The 19,478-nt window shown below is 44.1% G+C and overlaps 1 protein-coding gene across 1 annotated transcript in view; it reads right to left on the bottom strand.

Moving 5' to 3' along the window:
* The window catches only part of CREBBP (CREB binding lysine acetyltransferase), a 164,873-nt gene that overhangs the window by 71,241 nt on the left and 74,154 nt on the right, over positions 1–19,478 (bottom strand). Inside the window, 2 exon segments of the mRNA XM_017886365.1 lie at positions 1,231–1,344; positions 2,635–2,875. Coding sequence (XP_017741854.1) covers positions 1,231–1,344; positions 2,635–2,875 — 355 coding nt within the window.

Here is a 19,478-nt window from a genome sequence, read left to right as displayed (position 1 = left end):
CCCTGCTTTAAATGAAGCAGGGTCAGCGTCAGCTCGCTGCCTATTCCCTTGTCGCCAGAGGGAGGTGGGTTAGACTCAGTAAAAGGAAAACCACGGGGGCTGTCACTGGCACGCCACTCCACAGTACTCTTAGGAACAAAGCACTTTTTCTATCTTTACCTGGGCCACTTGGAAACAACCAGAAGGAAAAGCAGCACATATTCTCTAGGCAGCTGCGGGGTCTTGAGGAAGGATGATCAAGAAGAATGAGAGGAATGAACACAGAAAACACAAAACAGGGGAGGGTGGCAAGATGGCACAGACGAGATGGAGGAAGATGAGGAAGACTGTGCTATGCTGGAAGGGTCGCTAAGGGAGCACCTCCAGCCAGAGGGGACAGGAGATTGAAGGGCACTTCCTAGCTGTCCAAAACTGACGGACACACCCAAAGACCACGGTTTTACCTCTAAAATGACAGGAAGAGGGTTGAAAAACGGGAGGGAGGTTCATCCTTCTTACTGCCTGAAGCCTACAAATGGCAGGGAGCCCCAGAGCCCCAGGCAGGCCTCCCAACAAGCAGGGACTGCTGCTTAATCAGTCTTGCCAAGGGCTACAGACAACCTAGACAATGGCAAAACTACCGGGATGACCAGGATGCAGCAGCCCTAGGCAGAGGCTCTCACTGCCAAGCAGAGTGAATGGTTAGTTATACAAAGAGGTCTGGGGACCACAGATCCACGCAGAGGGAAACCTTCAAAAATGTTCATGTGGGATTTTATACTGACCCAGCCTGACTGACGGAGCCTTCAAAATTTACTTCAGGATAAGGGCTTTCCAGTTCCAAAAGAAGTGCCCCCTCTCTCCCCCTCCCCAAGACGTCACCGCCATTATAGCGACATGGAATTTAAATTCTCACATATGGAGTAACTGTCAGGAAATACCATGTCTTCATGTTGGCTCAGTGAACAAAGTGACTCTGCCGTTCCATGCTGCTTCAAGTGCGTGTATGCAGGGGGCAGGGAGAGGGAGGGGCAGTGAGTGAGTCAGGGTCCAACATTATCACAGCAGTTCCTGACACAGAGAGCCTGCCTGCCCTCTGAGCTTGGCTGCACCTTGGGCCACTGTCCGCCCTACCTCACCCTGCACTCCGTGGCTCATAACCCCTGCCCACTCCCTACCTACTCTCTGAATTTTCTTTAGAAACAACTTCTATTCTCATCTCCAAGCTTCTCTGCCCCCGTGCTCACTTACTTTGTTGGTTTCGCTTGTCACTGGCATTTTTCAAAGGGAGGCAAACAGGACAGTCATGTCGTGTGCAGTTCTTCCAATGAGAGATGATTTGTCGTGAAGATGCACAATGGGCAACTATGACCAGAAAAACAACGAGATGTTATTTTTCTATCCAAATCGTCACACTTTCAATTATACCTAAATTATAATGCCAGATTCCATAAGAAAATGGTAACAAGTGTAACCATAACACAGTATAGGCAGTCCTCAACTTACAAACAGGCTGTTTTCCAAAAAGTTTGTAAGTTGACTGTTGAGAAATCCAAACAAAACTTCCCCTAGAAGCAATGTTATGAAGGATGGGTGATTAAGGGCAGCCCACAAAACAAAACAAACACTATTCAACCTGGAATACCAAACAACTGCAATGAAAGGTAGAACAAATAATAGTTCTGTGATGTAACTATTTAAAATAAAAATGTTCAATTACGTTTCAAGATGAAACCACCTAAATACTACAGTGAAGAAATACAGATAGAGAAGCACATGAGAAGCCTGCAGAGATTCTGAAAGGGACTGTGGGCACCTGGTGAACAAGTACTCGAGAGGGTAACTGACCCTGGTTATTCCGGCTTCAGCTTCTAAAGGTCTAACCTTACCCTTCTCTGCTTCTCTGTTACGACAGGGTTACTCTAGGGACTCACAAATGTCACAAAGAGAGACAGGGAGACCAGGGGAGATTCCCCAAGGTTTATGAGCATAAGAAGAGAAGGAAAGAGAATAAAGATTAAAGGAAAGTATAGCTGTTAATAGGAAACACTTCCTTCGGTAGAAAAGAGGTGTCTGCAGTAAAAGGGGAGACAGAGGGCAAGTGAAGTGCCTAGTTCACCACCTCCCCTGGGATGATACAGTGCGTAGTTCCCCATGTCATTGCCAGTCACCAAGGACAACTTCACTGCCATCTGGACTTGCCTCAAGACACAGGACAGAGGAGCAAGGCCGCAGGTCACCAAGACAGATGCTGGGGTGCAGGAAAGGCGTGTGCCTGCACGTGCGTGTGCTATATTCATTGCCCAAAAGAAAACCACGATCTAGACATTCACAACAAAGACAGTGCTCAAGAAGTGACCAACATCTTCCGTGACAGAGGAAGGAGGAAAAGAACAAATACGGGGCACAGCTTCAAGCAGCAGAAGTTCACAGAGTATCAGAAAACCAAATCGCCTTTCTCTTCAGCAGATAAGACTTCCTGGAGCACCTGACTTGTCATTGTGTGGGGAACGTGAGCGCAACATGTTTTGCCACACCAAATGGAAGGTAGCACTCAGGCTGCCAGAGCCTTATGAACCAGAGAGCTGCTGTAAGAACAATAAAGAAAAATTCTTCCTGACCTCTGCCACTAGGAGCTCCAAAAACAGCACTTACCTTGGCAGGCTTTCCCAGCCTGACAATGCGTCATGTGATTCAAAACGTTTTTCATGGTTCGACAATGTGGGAGCGAGCAGGCCCGAACCTCTCCGTTTGCTTGCTCTCGTCTCTGACACTTATGAGCATGAAGCAGTAGAACCAGCTGCTGCTGTATCAGTTTGCGTTTTTCAGGATCTGCAGTGGGGCCCGTTGCAATTGCTTGTGTGGGTACAATTCCCACTGATGTTTGCATCTGAGACTAAAATAAAGCAAAATAATAAAAATACTTTAACCTCTCAGAGTTCCAACTCATATTCATTAATTATTTCTCAAACAAAAGCAAAAGTTGATGGATAATACTGACCACAGAGAGAAGAAGGCTGGTGTAGTTCTCTAATCCACTGACGACTTTAAGAAGATTCAGAACCACAGAAATCAACCCAACTCAGCAGCAAGACTGATTCAAGTTCACTTGTATACAATTATCACCCAAGCAAGACAATGGCTGGCTCTTCACTGCAGCAACCAAAACCCAACTCACTCTACGATGCACACAACTACAGGAAAAGCTGTGTATTATATCAACTGGACCATATGAAACTGCTGTTTCTGTATGTCCCAAATGGCCAAACACTAGCAATTTCATAGGGTTCAACATAATTAAAAAGATTGCCAAGGCCCGGCTGGTGCGTTGGCTCACGCCTGTAAGCCCAGCACTTTGGGAGGCCGAGTGGATCACGAGGTCAGGAGATCGAGACCATCCTGGCTAACACGGTGAAACCCCATCTCTACTAAAAAATAGAAAAAATTAGCCAGGCGTGGTGGCAGGTGCCTGTAGTCTCAGCTACTCTGGAGGCTGAGGCAGAAGAAAATGGTGTGAACCTGGGAGGCGGAGCTTGCAGTGAGCTGAGATGGCGCAACTGCACTCCAGCCTGGGCGACAGAGACTCCGTTTCAAAAAAAAAAAAAAGATTGCCAAGGCCTGACCAATTGCAATGTACTGCAAACATCTGATGTAGCAAAAAGAATCAGAGCTACCTTTTGGATTTCATTATCACATGACTAGAAGGGCAATGCCTGCAGCTTGATTTCACAGCAAACATTACCTCTCCTAAAGACTAATGACACTTAGCCTTAATACACCACCCAGTACAATGGGAAATGCATTCTTGTCCTATGCTTTGTTTCTCATTAAAATTTCCACTCAGATAGTTCATAATTTTTAAAGATCTGGTGATCTGCTAAAAGTACAGAAAGAGTTTGCTTTCAGTTGCCTGAAATAAGAAGCCAAACCAAACAAACCGTTTAATAGCAAGGAAAATGGAAAAGGGGACCCACAGAGTCTTACTCTTCACAAACTACAAGCATTCTTCAGATTAACTTAATAAAAAAGACTTAGGCAATAAGAGAAGTGTTCCTAATGTGCAACAGTATCAACCACAGTTCCAGGACTTCCAATTTTCTCTAGTACTCTGATATTTCCAGCTTGCTTCCACAACCCTCATGACCTCCCCTAAAGTACGCCACTCTGATTTTTAAAAAATGTATGAATCAAAACTGCACATTCACGAAGAGAGAAAACTATAAAAATAATTTTTAATGAATCAAAGCTCATTTTTAAAAGGTTACAGAGTTTTGTTTCTGTTTTACTGTTATGAGAACTAGAAAATAAGTGTGTAGAAAAGCTGGGTGGCTGGGCTTGGTAGTAAAATTCTTGGAAGTTTGAGAAAGACCCAAAGCAATTCTGAGAAGGACCCAAAGCAAAATCAGCATCCTAGCTGAGAAGCAGAACACCATGAATGCAGGGCTCAACTCCTAAAAGAAAATAGCCTCTTTCCCTTACGTTTATTTTTTCTTGATTATGAAAGTATATATATACACTGCAGGAATTTTGGAAAGCTAGAGAACTACTACAGAAATAATTAACAACAATTAAAATCCCATTATCCAGGAGTCCACTATTAAAGCGTTGATAGGTTTTTTTCCCCTTCCTTTTTCTATATAAATGCTTAAAATGCTTATGTATGAACCATAATCAATAGAGCCTCATATCTCCCCTGCTACACACACGTTTTGCTTAGCGTTTTTCCATGTTCTGCCCCATACCACTAAACTGTCTCAGACAGTGGCTGGGACGACTTGGAACAAACGGCATGTTACTCTACAACTTTACACTCATTGAACTAGTTCTTGTTATGGGGCATAAACTGGAATCCCCGGCCCCCTCCTTTAATTTTTATAATTGTAAATAAAGCTTCAGTAAGCAAACAGCCCTTAAGCTGCCCCTGCAAGCATGCAATACTGGCGTTAAGTCCAATGCTCGACTGGCTTATTCCCGTGGATTGGAAGGTCCATCCAGAAATCAACAGGAATGGAGATACAGAAGAATGGGAGAAACACAAAATGAGCCTCATTTAGGTCTCTTTCTTTTACATTTATGAAAATTTCAAACATACAGAAAAATGGAAAGGAAAGGATATCATCATTAAACCTAAGAAAAAGAACAATCCTTGGGTATCAGCTAATACTGAGTCATATCCCAATTTCTCTGGTTGTCCAAAACACATCTTTCATAGCTGGTTTGCACAAATCAGGACTCCATGAAGGCCCACATCCTGTATTCGGTTGTTCTTAAGGTTCTTAATCTATTACGTCTTCCATTCTTTTACTCCTGACACTACCTTTGCTGAAGAGACTACATAGTTGTCCTCGCACTGTTTCTTAAAGTACAGAAATATCACCAAAAAAATTACATAAAAATTAGGCCAACATTTTAGCTCTACAAGTAAATTATAAGCAGGCTGTTCTTAATTCACCAAAAATTAACACACTGCTTTTCATTTGGGATTTAAAAATATTTTTTTTTTTTTTAAATTTCAGAGACAAGGTCTTGCTATGTTGCCCAGGCTGGCTTCCAGGGCTCAAGTGATCTTCCCACTTCAGCCTCCCATGTAGCTGGGATCACAGATGTGTGGTGGCACCCAGCTGGCCTGTATTTATTTATTTATTTTTTGAGACAGAGTCTCACTCTGTTGCCTAGGCTAGAGTGCAGTGGCGCCATCTCAGCTCACTGCAACCTCTGCCTCCTGGATTCAAGCGATTCTCCCGCCTCAGCTTCCCAAGTAGCTGGGATTACAGGTGCCCACCACACCTGCCTACTTTTTGTATTTTTAGTAGAGATGGGGTTTCACCATGTTGGCCAAGCTGGTCTCGAACTCCTGACCTCAAGTGACCGGCACGCCTCAGCCTCCCAAAGGGCTGGGATTACAGGCGTGAGCCACCATGTGAGGCCTGGCATGTATTTTTAATAGTGTCTTTTGCACTACACCTGACCATATGTCAAAATAGTATGGTTGGAAACTATATGTCAAATTTAAAACTTGGTCTGTTATTTGTCTACCCCTGGATGGAGGACAACTGTACAGTTTAATGAGCCCTACATACTGTTTACAACATGCATCTCAAAAGCCATTCTGAGGGTGAAGTTCAGTCAATGGTGGAATGGAAAATGTCTTATGACCCTGTGTCTGGCCCTCCCCATGGAATTCTGTATATTTGTCTGGGACTAGCTTAGTTTTGCAAAGTAGTTACAAATACAGGGGCACACTTACTTTCCTCCTCTCCCAGACTGGTGTTCAATGAGCCATGAGAGTTAGATGTGAACTGTAGGTGGCCCCCAAATCTGTCAGAAGCATCCTTCAGACTTGTCCAACCTCCCTGCCCAGTTCCCACTGGCAAGCAGGCACTAAGGATGGAGGGCGAGTACTTCGAACCCCCTTTAGAGCCCAGAACAAAGCCGTCGTCGTGGAAGCTGCCCCAAAAGTAATCTACATTTTGTGTGATTTTGTTTTTCTAAGAGCCAAGAAAATTTTGAAAACAGTAAAATAAAGGGGCACTCTGTATTGCCAGATACTGAAACATACTATAAAGCTAATTTTTTTACGTAAGTCCAGAAATAGACATATGTATACATCAAATTAGCATACAGAAGTCCCCGCTTATCCTCAGGGGACAGGTTGCAAGAACCCCAACGGGTGCCTGAAACTTCAGATAGTACTGAATCCTATATATACTGTATTACGTCCTATACACACACACCTATGCTAAAGTTTAATTTATAAATTAGGTATAGTAAGATTAACAGTAACTAATAATGAAATAGAACCATTATAACAATACACTGTAATAAAAGCTACATGAATGTGGTCTCTCTCTCTCTCTAAACACCTTATTGTACTGCACTCACTTATTTTGGAATTGCTGGTAAGAGAAACCCCAGAAAGTGAAACCCCCGATAAGAGAGGACGACTGTCTCCTAAAGGTGGTGCTTTATATTCATGAGTGGTGAGGCATCTTTGGATCCTTATCTTCTATTTAAAAAAAAAAAAAAAAAAAAAACACTTTATACGGACTAAAGTGAAAAAAAAGGGATTAAAATGGAGAGAAAAATTTAAAATACTTTTAGGACATGACGATGAGAAAGCCTTCTTAACATAAACACATAATAAAGTTTAAAAGTGAAAAACTGAGAGCAAATTTGTTGGTTTTCTTTTATGCAAATGCTCTCAATAAAGAAAGGATACTATCCCACTAAAAAGTTGGGCAAAGAAAATGCACAGATACCTCACAAAACACAAAGAAACAACAAATACAAAAATGTTCTACGCCTTGGTGCCAAGGCAACACAAGGGAGAGAGGGATCATTTCTCTATGAAGAGGAGCGCAAGCACTGGACAGCCCAGGCAGAGGGATGCAGGCAGACTCCTCTCTACCTCCTACTCAAAAATGAACTCAAGGTGGAGCAAAGACTTCAACGTAAGAGTGACAATCATACCATTCACAGAAGAAAACCAGGAATAAATCTTCACGACCTTGGATTAGGCAGTTTCTTAGTATGTCACCAAAAGCACAAATGATAAAAGAAAAATAAACTGATTTCATAAAAAATTAGAAAGTTTTATGCTTCAAAGCATACCATTACAAAATAATGAACTGTGAAAACGGAAAGTGAAAGAGAAAATATTTGCAAATCACAGGTAAAGCACTTGCATCTAGAACATATTTTAAAAACTCTTACGACTCAGTTAATAAAAAGACAAATAGCCCAATTAAAAAATGAGTGAAAGCTCTGAATAGATATTTATCCAAAGAAGATACATGAATGGCCAATAAACACATGAAAAGATGGTGAACCTTATTAGCCACTAGGGAAATGCAAGTTAAGACTATAGTGAGATACCACTTCACACCCACCACATGGCTATAATAAAAAGCCAAATGCTAACCAATAGCAACAGGGTGGCCAGGACGTGGAGAACTTGGAATCCTCATACACTGGTGTGGGAATGTAGAAGTCTGGCAATTCCTCAAAAGGTCAAACATAAAATTACCATATGACCTCTGCAATTCCTATTTTAGGTATATAACCAAAAGAACTGAAAATGCATGTTCACACAAAAACTGTAAAAAATGTTCACAACAGCCTTTTACAAATAACCAAAAAGCGGATACAATTCAAATGCCCATCAAGTGATGAAGGGAAAAACAAACATGGTATATATCCAAAATGGAGTATTATTCAACCATAAAAAGGGAAGTAACCACACATACCACAACGCGAACTTTGAAAACATGCTTCGTCAAAGAAGCCAGTCACAAAAGACCACATATTGTGTGATTCAATTTCTAGGAAATGCCCAGAATAGACACAGCCATGGGGGTAGACAGACTAGTGGCTGGCTGGAGATGGGGGTTCAGGGGAAATGGGGAATAACTGCTAATGGTACTGGGTTTCTTTTTGGAGTGGAGAAATTGTTTCAGAATTGATTGTGGTGATGGTTACACAATATACCACCACTGAACTGCACACTTTAAAGCAAGGCCTATATGGTACATGAATTATATCTTAAAAAGCTGTTTTTAAAAAGTTCTTACTAATCATTAAAGAAATAGAAATAAAACAATGAGACATTTTTAATCTATCAATATGGCCAAGATTTTTAAACTGCTAATTGGTATTGATGAAGATATAAAGAAATGGCAATTCTCAAGTACTCTGGCAATTCAGTATAATTTTGGAAAGCAACATGTATCAAAAAGAAAAATATGCATTTCTTTTGACAGTAATTCCACTTCTCATTATTTATTATTAAGGACGTAATTGGACAAGTATGTTAAAATATGTGTGCAAAGATAATGCATCACATTCTGATTCAATATTAAAAACTGGAAAAAATTATAAATGCCTATGAAAGGTGGACTAATTAAACATCCTATGGCTACAGACCTATAATGAAATAAGAGGCAGCCATGAAAAATAAGGCAGACCTCAAATAACCCCTGTCAAAGCCATGTGGAGCAGGGGAATGGGCCAACCAAGCCCTGCCTGAATTTGTGGGAGAGAACATCCAATGACTGTTATTTAAGGCAACAAGTTAGTAACAACAATAAGGTAGACCTTTATGCTTTAACAAAAGCTTTTAAGTGACTACTATTTTATACCAAAAGCATTCCATTCTGGGGGAAATTTCCTGAGAAAACAAAATCAGAAGAATCAATAAGAAAATGATGAGGAATTAAATATAAAAAATTAAATTGTAAAAGTATTGGAAGGTAATTAAGGTGAGTGCTTTGTTATGCAAAGGTAGTAAAGGCTTTAGTCACAGAACATAAAGCAGTGTTCCTCACTATTACCAGTAAAATTCTTTTATTTTGGAGACAGGGTCTCACTGTTACCCGGGCTGAAGTAAAGTAGTGCAGTCACGGCTCACACAGCCTCACCCTCCTGGGCTCAAGCGATCCTCTCATCTCAGCCTCCTGAGTAGCTGAGATCACAGAAGTGTGTATCACAACGCCCAGCTAAGTTTTAAAAGTTTTTGTAGAGGAGTCTTGCCATGTTGTTCGAGCTGGTCTTGAACTCCTGGGCAGAAGCAATTCTCTTGCCTTGGCCTCCCAAAGTGCCGGGATTATAGCTATGAGCCATTGTGCCCAGCCTTCCAGTAAAAATTCTCAAAATACAGATCCTCCCATTTTCCCCTAAGAGACAAGGCTGCTTTTTTTTTTTTTTTTTAATTTAGACTTTTCCCAATTTTTCTAAAACTAACATATATGTACCTTTACAATGAGAATAAAGACATTTAAGAAGCCAGGAGTGGTGGTACACCTGTAGTCCCAGCTACTCAGGAGGCGAAGGTAGGAGAACTGCTGGAGACCAGGAGATCAAGGCTATAGTGTTCCATGATTGTGTCTGTGAATTGCCACTGTACCCCAGCCTGGGCAACAAAGCAAGACCCTGTTGCTAAAAAAAGACAAAAACAAAACCAAAACCATTGAGAAAAGAGAGAAAAAAGAACAAAAGCTCCAAGGGCGATTCCAATGTAGGAGAAGACTGTATGTACCATTAAATAGGTGTGAGAGGCTAGATTACATAAAGACTGGCATTGTTTCTACGACTAAAACCACTAGGAACAAGTGTAAAGGCTATTGATGAACCAGGAAAAATTAAATCTGAAAGACACAAGACAAAACAAATCATGATGGAGCTATTATTTCTTCTTCTCCCAGTCCATCTTTATTCCTCACTCTGTGCCAGGCTCTGTGTTCAGGGTCCAAGGTACAGCAGCTCATTGAAGACACACACATCACCGAGGAAGGAGTGCTCTGGGAACTAGCCACACATGACAGGTGAAGTAACTGAGGCCCCAAGGAAAGGGCCTTTCCTGGGTGATGAGCCAGCCACTTAGCAGTAGAGCCACAATCCTGCAGCTCTCTGTGTTCCTCCTGCACAGAGAGGGCTGACCACCTTGCTTTATAAAGTGTTCTAAGATAATGTGACAGGAAAACTGGTGAAGAACAGGACCAAAGCAACTCAAATAAATGCCTATGTCTCTAAACATAAGCACTTCAAATCTTACTCGTGAGAGAAATGCTCATCAAAATAAGATGACATCATTTTCTCCTATTAAAGGATAAGGTGGGCTGGGAACAGTGGCTCACGCCTGGAATCTCGGCACTTTAGGAGGCCGAGGTGGGCAGATCACCTGAGGTCAGCAGTTTGAGACCAGCCTAACTAACATGGTGAAACCCCATTTCTACTAAAAATACAAAAAATTAGCCAGGTGTGGTGGCACGCGCCTGTAATCCCAGCTACTCAGGAAGCTGAGGCAAAAGAATAGCTAGAACCCAGGAAGCAGAGGTGTCAGTGAGCAGAGATTGCGCCATTGCACTCCAGCTTGCGCAACAAGTGCAACACTCCGTCTAAAAAAAAAACAAAAGGACAGGGTGACAGTCCCTAGCCTTGGGAAGATGGTGTGATGCTGGTAACTGGGTACATGGCTTTTGTTGGAAGGCACTAGAAAGCTATCTGTCAAAAGCCTTAAAATATATGCAATGTATGTTTCTGGAGCAAGGATCATTTCACACGCAATTTGTAATGTGGAAGGAGGAGGTGAGTATGGTGTGAGCGCCATACTAGTTTAAACCTTAGTCTCCCCTTCCTATTATTTTGAGCCACTGAGTAACAGCAGGTAAACACAAAGTTCACTGAGCCCACTCACCCCACTCATCATCTGCACTCGGTTTAGCCACAGGCTCTTTGCATGTGTTGCTTATTACATAATTGGCAGCCTCAACCACTGTGTATACTCCACTGTCAAACCACCTTTTTTTTCCTCCCCCAAGACGGAGTCTCGCTCTGTCTCCCAGGCTGGAGTGCAGTGGCGCGATCTTGGCTCAGTGCAGGCTCCGCCTCCCGCGTTCACACCATTCTCCTGCCTCAGGCTCCCGAGTAGCTGGGACTATAGGCGCCCGCCACCTCGCCCAGCTAATTTTTTGTATTTTTAGTAGAGACGGGGTTTCACCATGTTAGCCAGGACGGTCTCGATCTCCTGACCTTGTGATCCACCCGCCTCCGCCTCCCAAAGTGCTGGGATTACAGGTGTGAGCCACTGTGCCCAGCTGTCAAACTACCTTTAAAAACAAACTCTTTACATTTACTCTGGTATTCCTTAAATTTTTTTTATTGTTTTATTTTTATTTTTTTTGTGATGGAGTCTCGCTCTGTCGCCCAGGCTGGAGTGCAATGGCACGATCTCGGCTCACTGCAACCTCTGCCTCTCTGATTCAAGCAATTCTCCTGTCTCACCCTCCCAAGTAGCTGGGCTTACAGACGTGTGCCACCACACCTGACTACTTTTTGTATTTTTAGTAGAGATGGGGCTTCACCGTGTTAACCAGACGGGTCTCGAACCCCTGACTTCAAGTGATCTGCCTGCCTCGGCCTCCCATAGTGCTGGAATTACAGGAGTGAGCCACAGTGCCCAGCCTATTCCTTAATTTTCAAAAGACTCTAACATGCATTTTTACTAGGATTGTTATTGCTACATAGGTTTTGGGTAATTTAGCCCCAATGCCATTTTTCCTATAGTGCCTGTATTCTATGCTAAGAACATAACAGAGATGTGCATACAGAATGTGGATAATAACATTTTTCCTCACATTCCTCACAGAAAAATAAGTCATTTTTTACTGTGTGTCCAAGAGTAGGTGATCACGTCTTCAAAAGACCCTGTGTTCCAAACAGTGAGAGACTGACCAAGAAAGAACAAGGAAGGACAGTGTCGCCCCTCTGTGCCACCACTGCCCAGGATCCACACCGGGCTGGGATTCCTGCTGCTCATCCGCAACCTTCCACATCCCAACAGGGTCCAAACCCATGCTCCTTGGATGCTCCCCCACCCAACTGGAAACCTGTCTCCTCCATAACCTCCACCTAGAATCAGAAAACGACACCAAAGTGAACATCAGGCAGAATGAAGGCTGGCTCTGCAATAACTGCTTGCTCAGGTTCCCTCATAAGGACCTACAACAGCTGGGTATGCAAAGCTGTGGCGCCATAAAACAAATAAAATGCTCATTAAATGTACACAGCTGCCAACCTGGGAAGAAGTGATGATCACCTCTGAGGTGATAAACTGGTAAGAAACACAACATAGCTATTTTCATAGACGAAACGTTTCTTGTGTTTTCTTCTTTTTGCTTTGTGTTTATTGATTTTTAAAAAAATAAGATTATCTTAAAATTTAAGATCTAAATTCAGGCCGGGCACAGTGGCTCATGCCTATAATTCCAGCACTTTGGGAGGCTGAGGTGGGTGGATCACGAGGTCAGGAGTTCCAGACCAGCCTGGCCAACATGGTGAAACCCTGTCTCCACTAAAAATACAAAAATTAGCCAGGTGCAGTGGCGGGTGCCTGTAATCCCAACTACTCAGAAGGCTGAGGCAGAAGAATAGCTTGAACCTGGGAGGCGGAGGTTGCAGTGAGCCAAGACAGCGCCACTGCAGTCTAGCCTGGGTGACAGATAGAGACTCTGTCTCAACAACAACAACAACAACAAAATGAAATGAAACAAAACATCTAAATTCAATAGGGGAATAATCCAGAATGATTTATAAGTAATCTTAAAGCTGTGATTTAAAGTAGAAAGCAAATGGCCAAGGGAAGCAAGAGAGCCCGAGCCCAAGGCCAAGGCTCGGTGTAAGAAATGTGGCCAAGCGCGGCGGACCTGCCACTCCCTCCCCCGCTCTCTTTCTGGACCCACAGCCACAGCCTTCAGAACCCAGCAGTCTACCTAGAAGGGGTGGGAGTTAGTTGTTACAGCACAAAGAAACCCTATAAAGTGGCCGGGAGAGGTGGCTCACACCTGTGATGCTAGCACTTTGGGAGGCCCAGGTGGGTGGATCTCCTGAGCTCAGGAATTTGAGACCAGCCTCAGCAACACAGCAAAACCTGTCTCCACCAAAAAATACAAAAAATTTGCTGTGTATGGTTGCACATGCCTGTGGTCCAAGCTACTCGGGAGGCTGGGGTGGGAAGATCGCTTGAGCCTGGGAGGAAGAGGTTGCAGTGAGCTGAGACCACACCACTGCACTCCAACTGGGGTGACAGTGAGATCCCATCTCAAAAAAAACACCCAACCAACCAAAGAAACAACAAAAAAGACAACCTGCAAGGTAGAAGGCACTGGATCTATTCCTATGGTCAAAGGGACAGGTGGACCAGACTAGGAGCCGAATGACCAAGTTCAACAGAATTACCAATTTACTAAAAACATAAAGTTTTTAGAATACTCTTCTTCAATACTGTTGATATATATATTCTTCAAGAATACTTATGACATTGATAGGTTCTAAGGATTAGAGGAAAAAAGGAACACAAACAAAAATTTACACAATAATTTTTTGGTAACTTGGCAAATTAGTTACTGGACAGACTGTCTTTTTGGTGACTTGAACCTCGGGGCCATCTCCAAAGGTTGTGGAAAAGGTAAAAGGAAGTTAGGGTGATTTGGGCTGTGTAGAGACTGATGTAGTTCACACCACTCCAGAGGAAGCGAGGTATTATATTCGCATTACTGCTAGCTACGACTCACCTCACCCAGACCCATGACCTGTGCTGTTTACTGAGTTGTTGCTTCTTGCAGGACTACTGTGGTGTATTTACTTGATTCTTCTAAAAGTCACTTCATTTCTCAGAAATGCCTGCTATCCTTATTATATACTTCCAGCAGGCAGGCAGAGGCTGCAATGCTGGTTGTTAGTAAGTATGCAGTACATCTTGTGTAGACAAAAAACAAAACAAAAAACCTTCTGGGTGAGCCTCCACTTTACATGAGTATCTCTGAGATGATTTATGCTTACACCTAGGAGGTTTTGTTGAAGAAAGGGTTATGCTAATCAGACTCTAGAAAAGATACTGCTGGTTAATGGGAAACCCATACTGGAAAAGTTAAACGACCTTGACTGAGCACCCGTAACGTGGGGCTGCCACTGATACCAAAGGACTGGCTACTTTTTCTCAATTTCTAGTTTCTTGCTATTTGTAACACATCACATATCATTATTTTGTGCTTAAATTATGTTTTCCAGCTGATTCTTATTGCCAAAACCAATGGGGATAAGTTTGAACGGAAGATTTATACTTAGTGGCATTTGAAGGCCCTGCATACGTGTTTTCTCAGCGATCTTCAAGACACAGATGGAGGCAATAGATGTAAACTCTTAAGAATACACAAACACTTAAATCACTAATAATTATGGACAAGGGCTTACTTCCAAACCTTCCCCACGTTTTCCAATTCAGTTAGTGAAACACAATTCATAATCATGGTGTAATTTTTCTATAGACACTGTTATGGTGAAGAGATGACAAGACTATTCATTCACTTGCCGTCTCCAGAGAACTCTATATGGATTCTCGTTAGTCCTAGGCTAGAGGGAGGTATTAGACAAGCAGTGATTTTACAATTTCTACTTGTGCAGTGAAAGGAGCTTGTGTATAATGTCAGGGAACACAGGCATCCGTGCAAGGAAACCAAAACTGAGAGGAGTTCATCAAAGATGACAACAAAGAGAGACACCCCGGCGTTCACGAAGCTTAACCCTGTGCAGCCAGTTTAAGTCTTGCTCCCTCAATGATCACAATCTAGACACAGGACAGAAAATTATGAAAATATGACAAACAAGGTTGGGGGGTGAAGGAAGATTAGTGAAGTATTCTGAAGTACTAACGTGGACATGAAGACCAACAAAGTAAGTCCACTCCACAGTGGGACAGCTGGTCACGCCGCCAATGGCTCACGGTGTCAGTGGACAGTGGCTTTCATGGTCTTTATTCCAGATCAGAATCACTGGAGCAGCTCATGTAAAACCACGAGTTCCAGCAAAACACCAAGAACCGCAAGCCCATGTGTTCAGGAATTATCTGAGTTGTATCAGAGGGAATTAGGTGGTATTAATTGGGAAACTGAGAAAGAATAAAGCTGAAGTTTCACAAGAGTGACTACAAAACACAGATTCTGCACCTTTGTCCTAAGAGATTGTGAATCAGGAGGACTGGGTGAGGCCCAGAAACTGCGAGTCACTCAGATGCACGTGGGGCCATGGACAGGTGCTGAGACACAGCAATGGAATGAACCCCTGGACACAGGGGGCCCTGAAGGGCATCCCAGCACATGGCTTGCCACTCAGGAGCTACCAGTGTCACTGCCGCAGCTGTGATATTCTGGCAGGACACAGAAGACCACTCTCCCATCCTCCTGTCTACACAGTCTTCCAGCCACACCGCCCTTCCGTTCAGAGATGTAGATCAGCAGCTGCTGTGGGCCCCGTCCACAACCTCAACTCCAAAATTCTGACACTCCATCACAACAAATAGTAATACCACTCTCATGAGCAATTTTAAATAAGCAGCACTCCTGATGAATCTCCTGCATCTCATCTCAACTTTAACAATGGTGAAGTTAAAATAAAATTAAAAAAAAAAAGAACGATGAAGTTTCCATAATGCAGTTCTTTAAAAAAAAAAAAAAAAAAAAAAAAAAAAAAAAAAAAAACTCACATTAGAAATAACTCTTACAGGAGACCACGTGGGAGAACCTGAAGATGAGGCCCCTCTGGTCACTGAATGTTCTCAGTCCAAGACGTGTCCCACTTCTACACGGCGTTTTGTGAAAAATGTCAGAAAGCCCAATCCAAAGCTTAAGCAAGACGTCACTAAGAATCAGGTGGGTTCCGCTTCCAAAAGGACCACCCTTGAACTTCACCTCACTCAACTAAAGTGGCTTCAACTTCCTGCATCACAACCTACCCTGTAAGCCGATGGCCCACCTTCCCTCCAAGGCCTCCTGAACTGGTTCCTGCTCAGCCCCCAACTTCCACTCACGCCGTGCTCCCTTCCCTCATGGTGGCCTTTCTGGACTTCTACCAGTTCCTACATAAGCCAGTGCTCTCCCAGTCCCATGGGGTCTCTATGGCTTCTTCTCAACTTTCCAGTCTTGCCTTTAAATCTCCTTCAATGTGGCCTTCTCTGATGGCTCCATCTAAAGAGGTCCCTGTGTCAATCTGAACCGCTGAGTGCTACTCAGACCTCTTGGAGCAGTTTGTAATGATATATTTTCCGTGGCCACTACACCCTCCATTTCATGAAAGTGGAGTGAGCTCTGGGCACTCCCAGTTGCCTTCTGGGGAGCCGACTCCAGCACGTGAGCCCACAAAAGGCTTTCAACACGTGACAAATTAATTGAATAATCATATCCTTCCCTTCTTCAATTCTACCCAATGATGTTGAACTCCTATAGAAATTAGGAGGGGAGAGGAACAAGAGCTCCCTGGCCCAAGACCACGTGGCTGAATCACTCCAGGAAAGAGCTGCAGAGGGCACCAGGTGACTGGGCACTGGAGTCCTGACTGGGATTGTTTGGGACACCAAATGTAGTTGGATACCCCCCAAAGCATGACAATAAATGCAAATATGTTCGACACCTCATATTTTTATTTTTTCACTAAATAGATCTAGATTTCTTTCTCTTTTTTTGAGACGGAGTCTCGCTCTGTCACCCGGGCTAGAGTGCAGTGGCCGGATCTCAGCTCACTGCAAGCTCCGCCTCCCGGGTTTACGCCATTCTCCTGCCTCAGCCTCCCGAGTAGCTGGGACTACAGGCACCCACCACCTCGCCCGGCTAGTTTTTTTTGTATTTTTTTAGTAGAGACGGGGTTTCACCATGTTAGCCAGGATGGTCTCGATCTCCTGACCTCGTGATCCGCCCGTCTCAGCCTCCCAAAGTGCTGGGATTACAGGCTTGAGCTACCGCGCCCGGCCTCTAGATTTCTTTTTAAGTGTTTACCCTCAGTGTGCAAAAGTCTGCGGGTTTTGAGGCCAGATACAATTTTGAAAATTCAAAAAGACTACAACACGCATCTGAGGAACTGCAGACAAACTGTAAGCACGGGCTGGTGAAGCATTCCTGGAAGGCTCAGGGCTACAAAAACATGACCTCAGAACATAACTGAGGAGTTTTAGGCTTTGCAAACAGGAAGCTACATAGCTTTGAATAACCCAAACCACTCAGAGTCTCAAACTTGCTCAGTTGTAAAATGGGACCTGGAATGATGTCTCTCAAGAGGCTATTGCAGGAATAGGGTAAAAATTACCTAGAAAGATGTCGGGGAGACCATGTGTGCTGGTACCCCACTTTTCCACCAGTTCCCTCTGGTTCCTACCACTATGTGGAGCACTGAAGGCTGTTCCTGGGTCAGGCTGCCTCACAAGGGCACATGTGGGCACAGCCCCATCTGTTCTGTGCCCTCCAGGGTCAGTGGTGTCAGTTTATCCCCAAGAGGCATCTATCGATCTGTCTCAAAGTCCACAGGGGTTCCTGTGAGACAGTGGCTACCAGGCAAGCAATGCAGTTTCCATGGACAAAAATGCTTTCTCAGTTTACCCTGAGAAGACCAGAGAGAGAAGCACAAACAGAAGAAAGGGAGAGAGAAAGACAGGGGGTGGGGAGAGAAGGGGAGAAGGAGGGATGAAAGAAGGGAAAGGCAGGGCGGAGGGGAGAAAGAGAGACAGGCAGAGATGAAGAGAAGTGGTTCTACTTCTGTCAGACGTCTCGAAGACAGGCAAAAGGATGAGATGCTGTTGCTACTCCTTCTCCTAATTACTCTCCAGAGCAGGAGTTTTTAACTGGGGGAGACTATGCCCTGGGGAACATATGTCGGTGCCTAGAGCCATTTTTGATTGTCATGGCTTGGGGGAGAAGGTCATAAGCACCCAATGGGTAGGGACAGGGATACTGCCCAACATCCTCTGGGGCATAACCAGTTCACAGCAGAGAACTGCCATCAGTGCAGAGGCAGAGGGGGGCCTGCCCCGGGCCAAAGGGCTCCAGCCCTCCTGCAGGTGAAGCGAATGAGTAGACTCTTCGCATTCTCCGCGGAACCTGCCCTTCACAAGCATACCACATCTGCCAAGTTCAGCCCTCTGGAGCAGTAGTGGAGACAGCAGAGGGGCCCAGAGCACAGATTCTGTCACTAAGTTGTGGATCAAGGAGAGGGGATGAGGAAGTGGGGCTGGACAATATTTTAAAAGAGAAAAGGGAGGAAAATGTTAGGTCAGCATTTCCCTGACTGTAAAACACAGGAAGTCTTGGAAAAAGCAAATGCTTTCACTATGAAGCCAAATGTGCTCCTGGTTACTGAGCAGGCATAATCGATGACAGCCAACCCCACAGTCCACACTGCTGTCCTTTCAGTGAAGACTGGAAAAGGAAGCCCAGGAGAGAAAAGGATTTGTGTGGAGACAGAGCCCAGCATTATGCAGGTCAGTACTGTTCCCTGAACTTGAGGGGCTGACCTAGGGTCCTCTGGGCTCTGTTCCGGGTTCTGGACCTGTACTATCAGGAACAGGGCAATCCTGGTAACAAAAAGTTGATTAGAAAGAAAGCAGCATATCAAGGAAAGTTACAAGGAGATGGTCAGAAGAAATAAAGAAGTCCTAAGAACTTCAGGTTGTTTTCATAGTTTTGAGAGCAAGTTTTGTTACTTATTTTCTTGCTCTCTAACCCAGGCTAGAGTGCAGTGGTGCGATCTCAGCTCACTACAACCTCCGCCTCCCGGGTTCGAGCAATTCTCCCACCTCAGCCTCCTGAGTAACTGGGATTACAGGTGTCTGCCACCACACCCGGCTAATTTTTGTATTTTTAGTAGAGACGGGGTTTCATCATCTTGGCCAGCCTGGTCTCGAATTCCTGCCCTCATGATCCACCCGCCTCAGCCTCCCAAATTTTTTTGTATTTTTAGTAGAGACGGGGTTTCACTGTGTTAGCCAGGATGGTCTCGATCTCCTGACCTCGTGATCCGCCTGTCTCGGCCTCTGTCGCCCGGGCTGGAGTGCAGTGGCCGGATCTCAGCTCATTGCAAGCTCTGCCTCCCGGGTTTACGCCATTCTCCTTCCTCAGCCTCCCGAGTAGCTGGGACTATAGGCGCCCGCCACCTCGCCCGGCTAGTTGTTTTTTTTTTTTTTTTTT

The sequence above is a fragment of the Rhinopithecus bieti genome, unplaced genomic scaffold (assembly GCF_001698545.2).
Source record: "Rhinopithecus bieti isolate Rb0 unplaced genomic scaffold, ASM169854v2 scaffold_13704, whole genome shotgun sequence".
NCBI classification, from domain to species: Eukaryota; Metazoa; Chordata; class Mammalia; order Primates; family Cercopithecidae; genus Rhinopithecus; species Rhinopithecus bieti.
The sequence above is the reverse complement of the archived record's forward strand: the minus strand, read 5'-3'. Positions and strand labels throughout refer to the sequence as shown.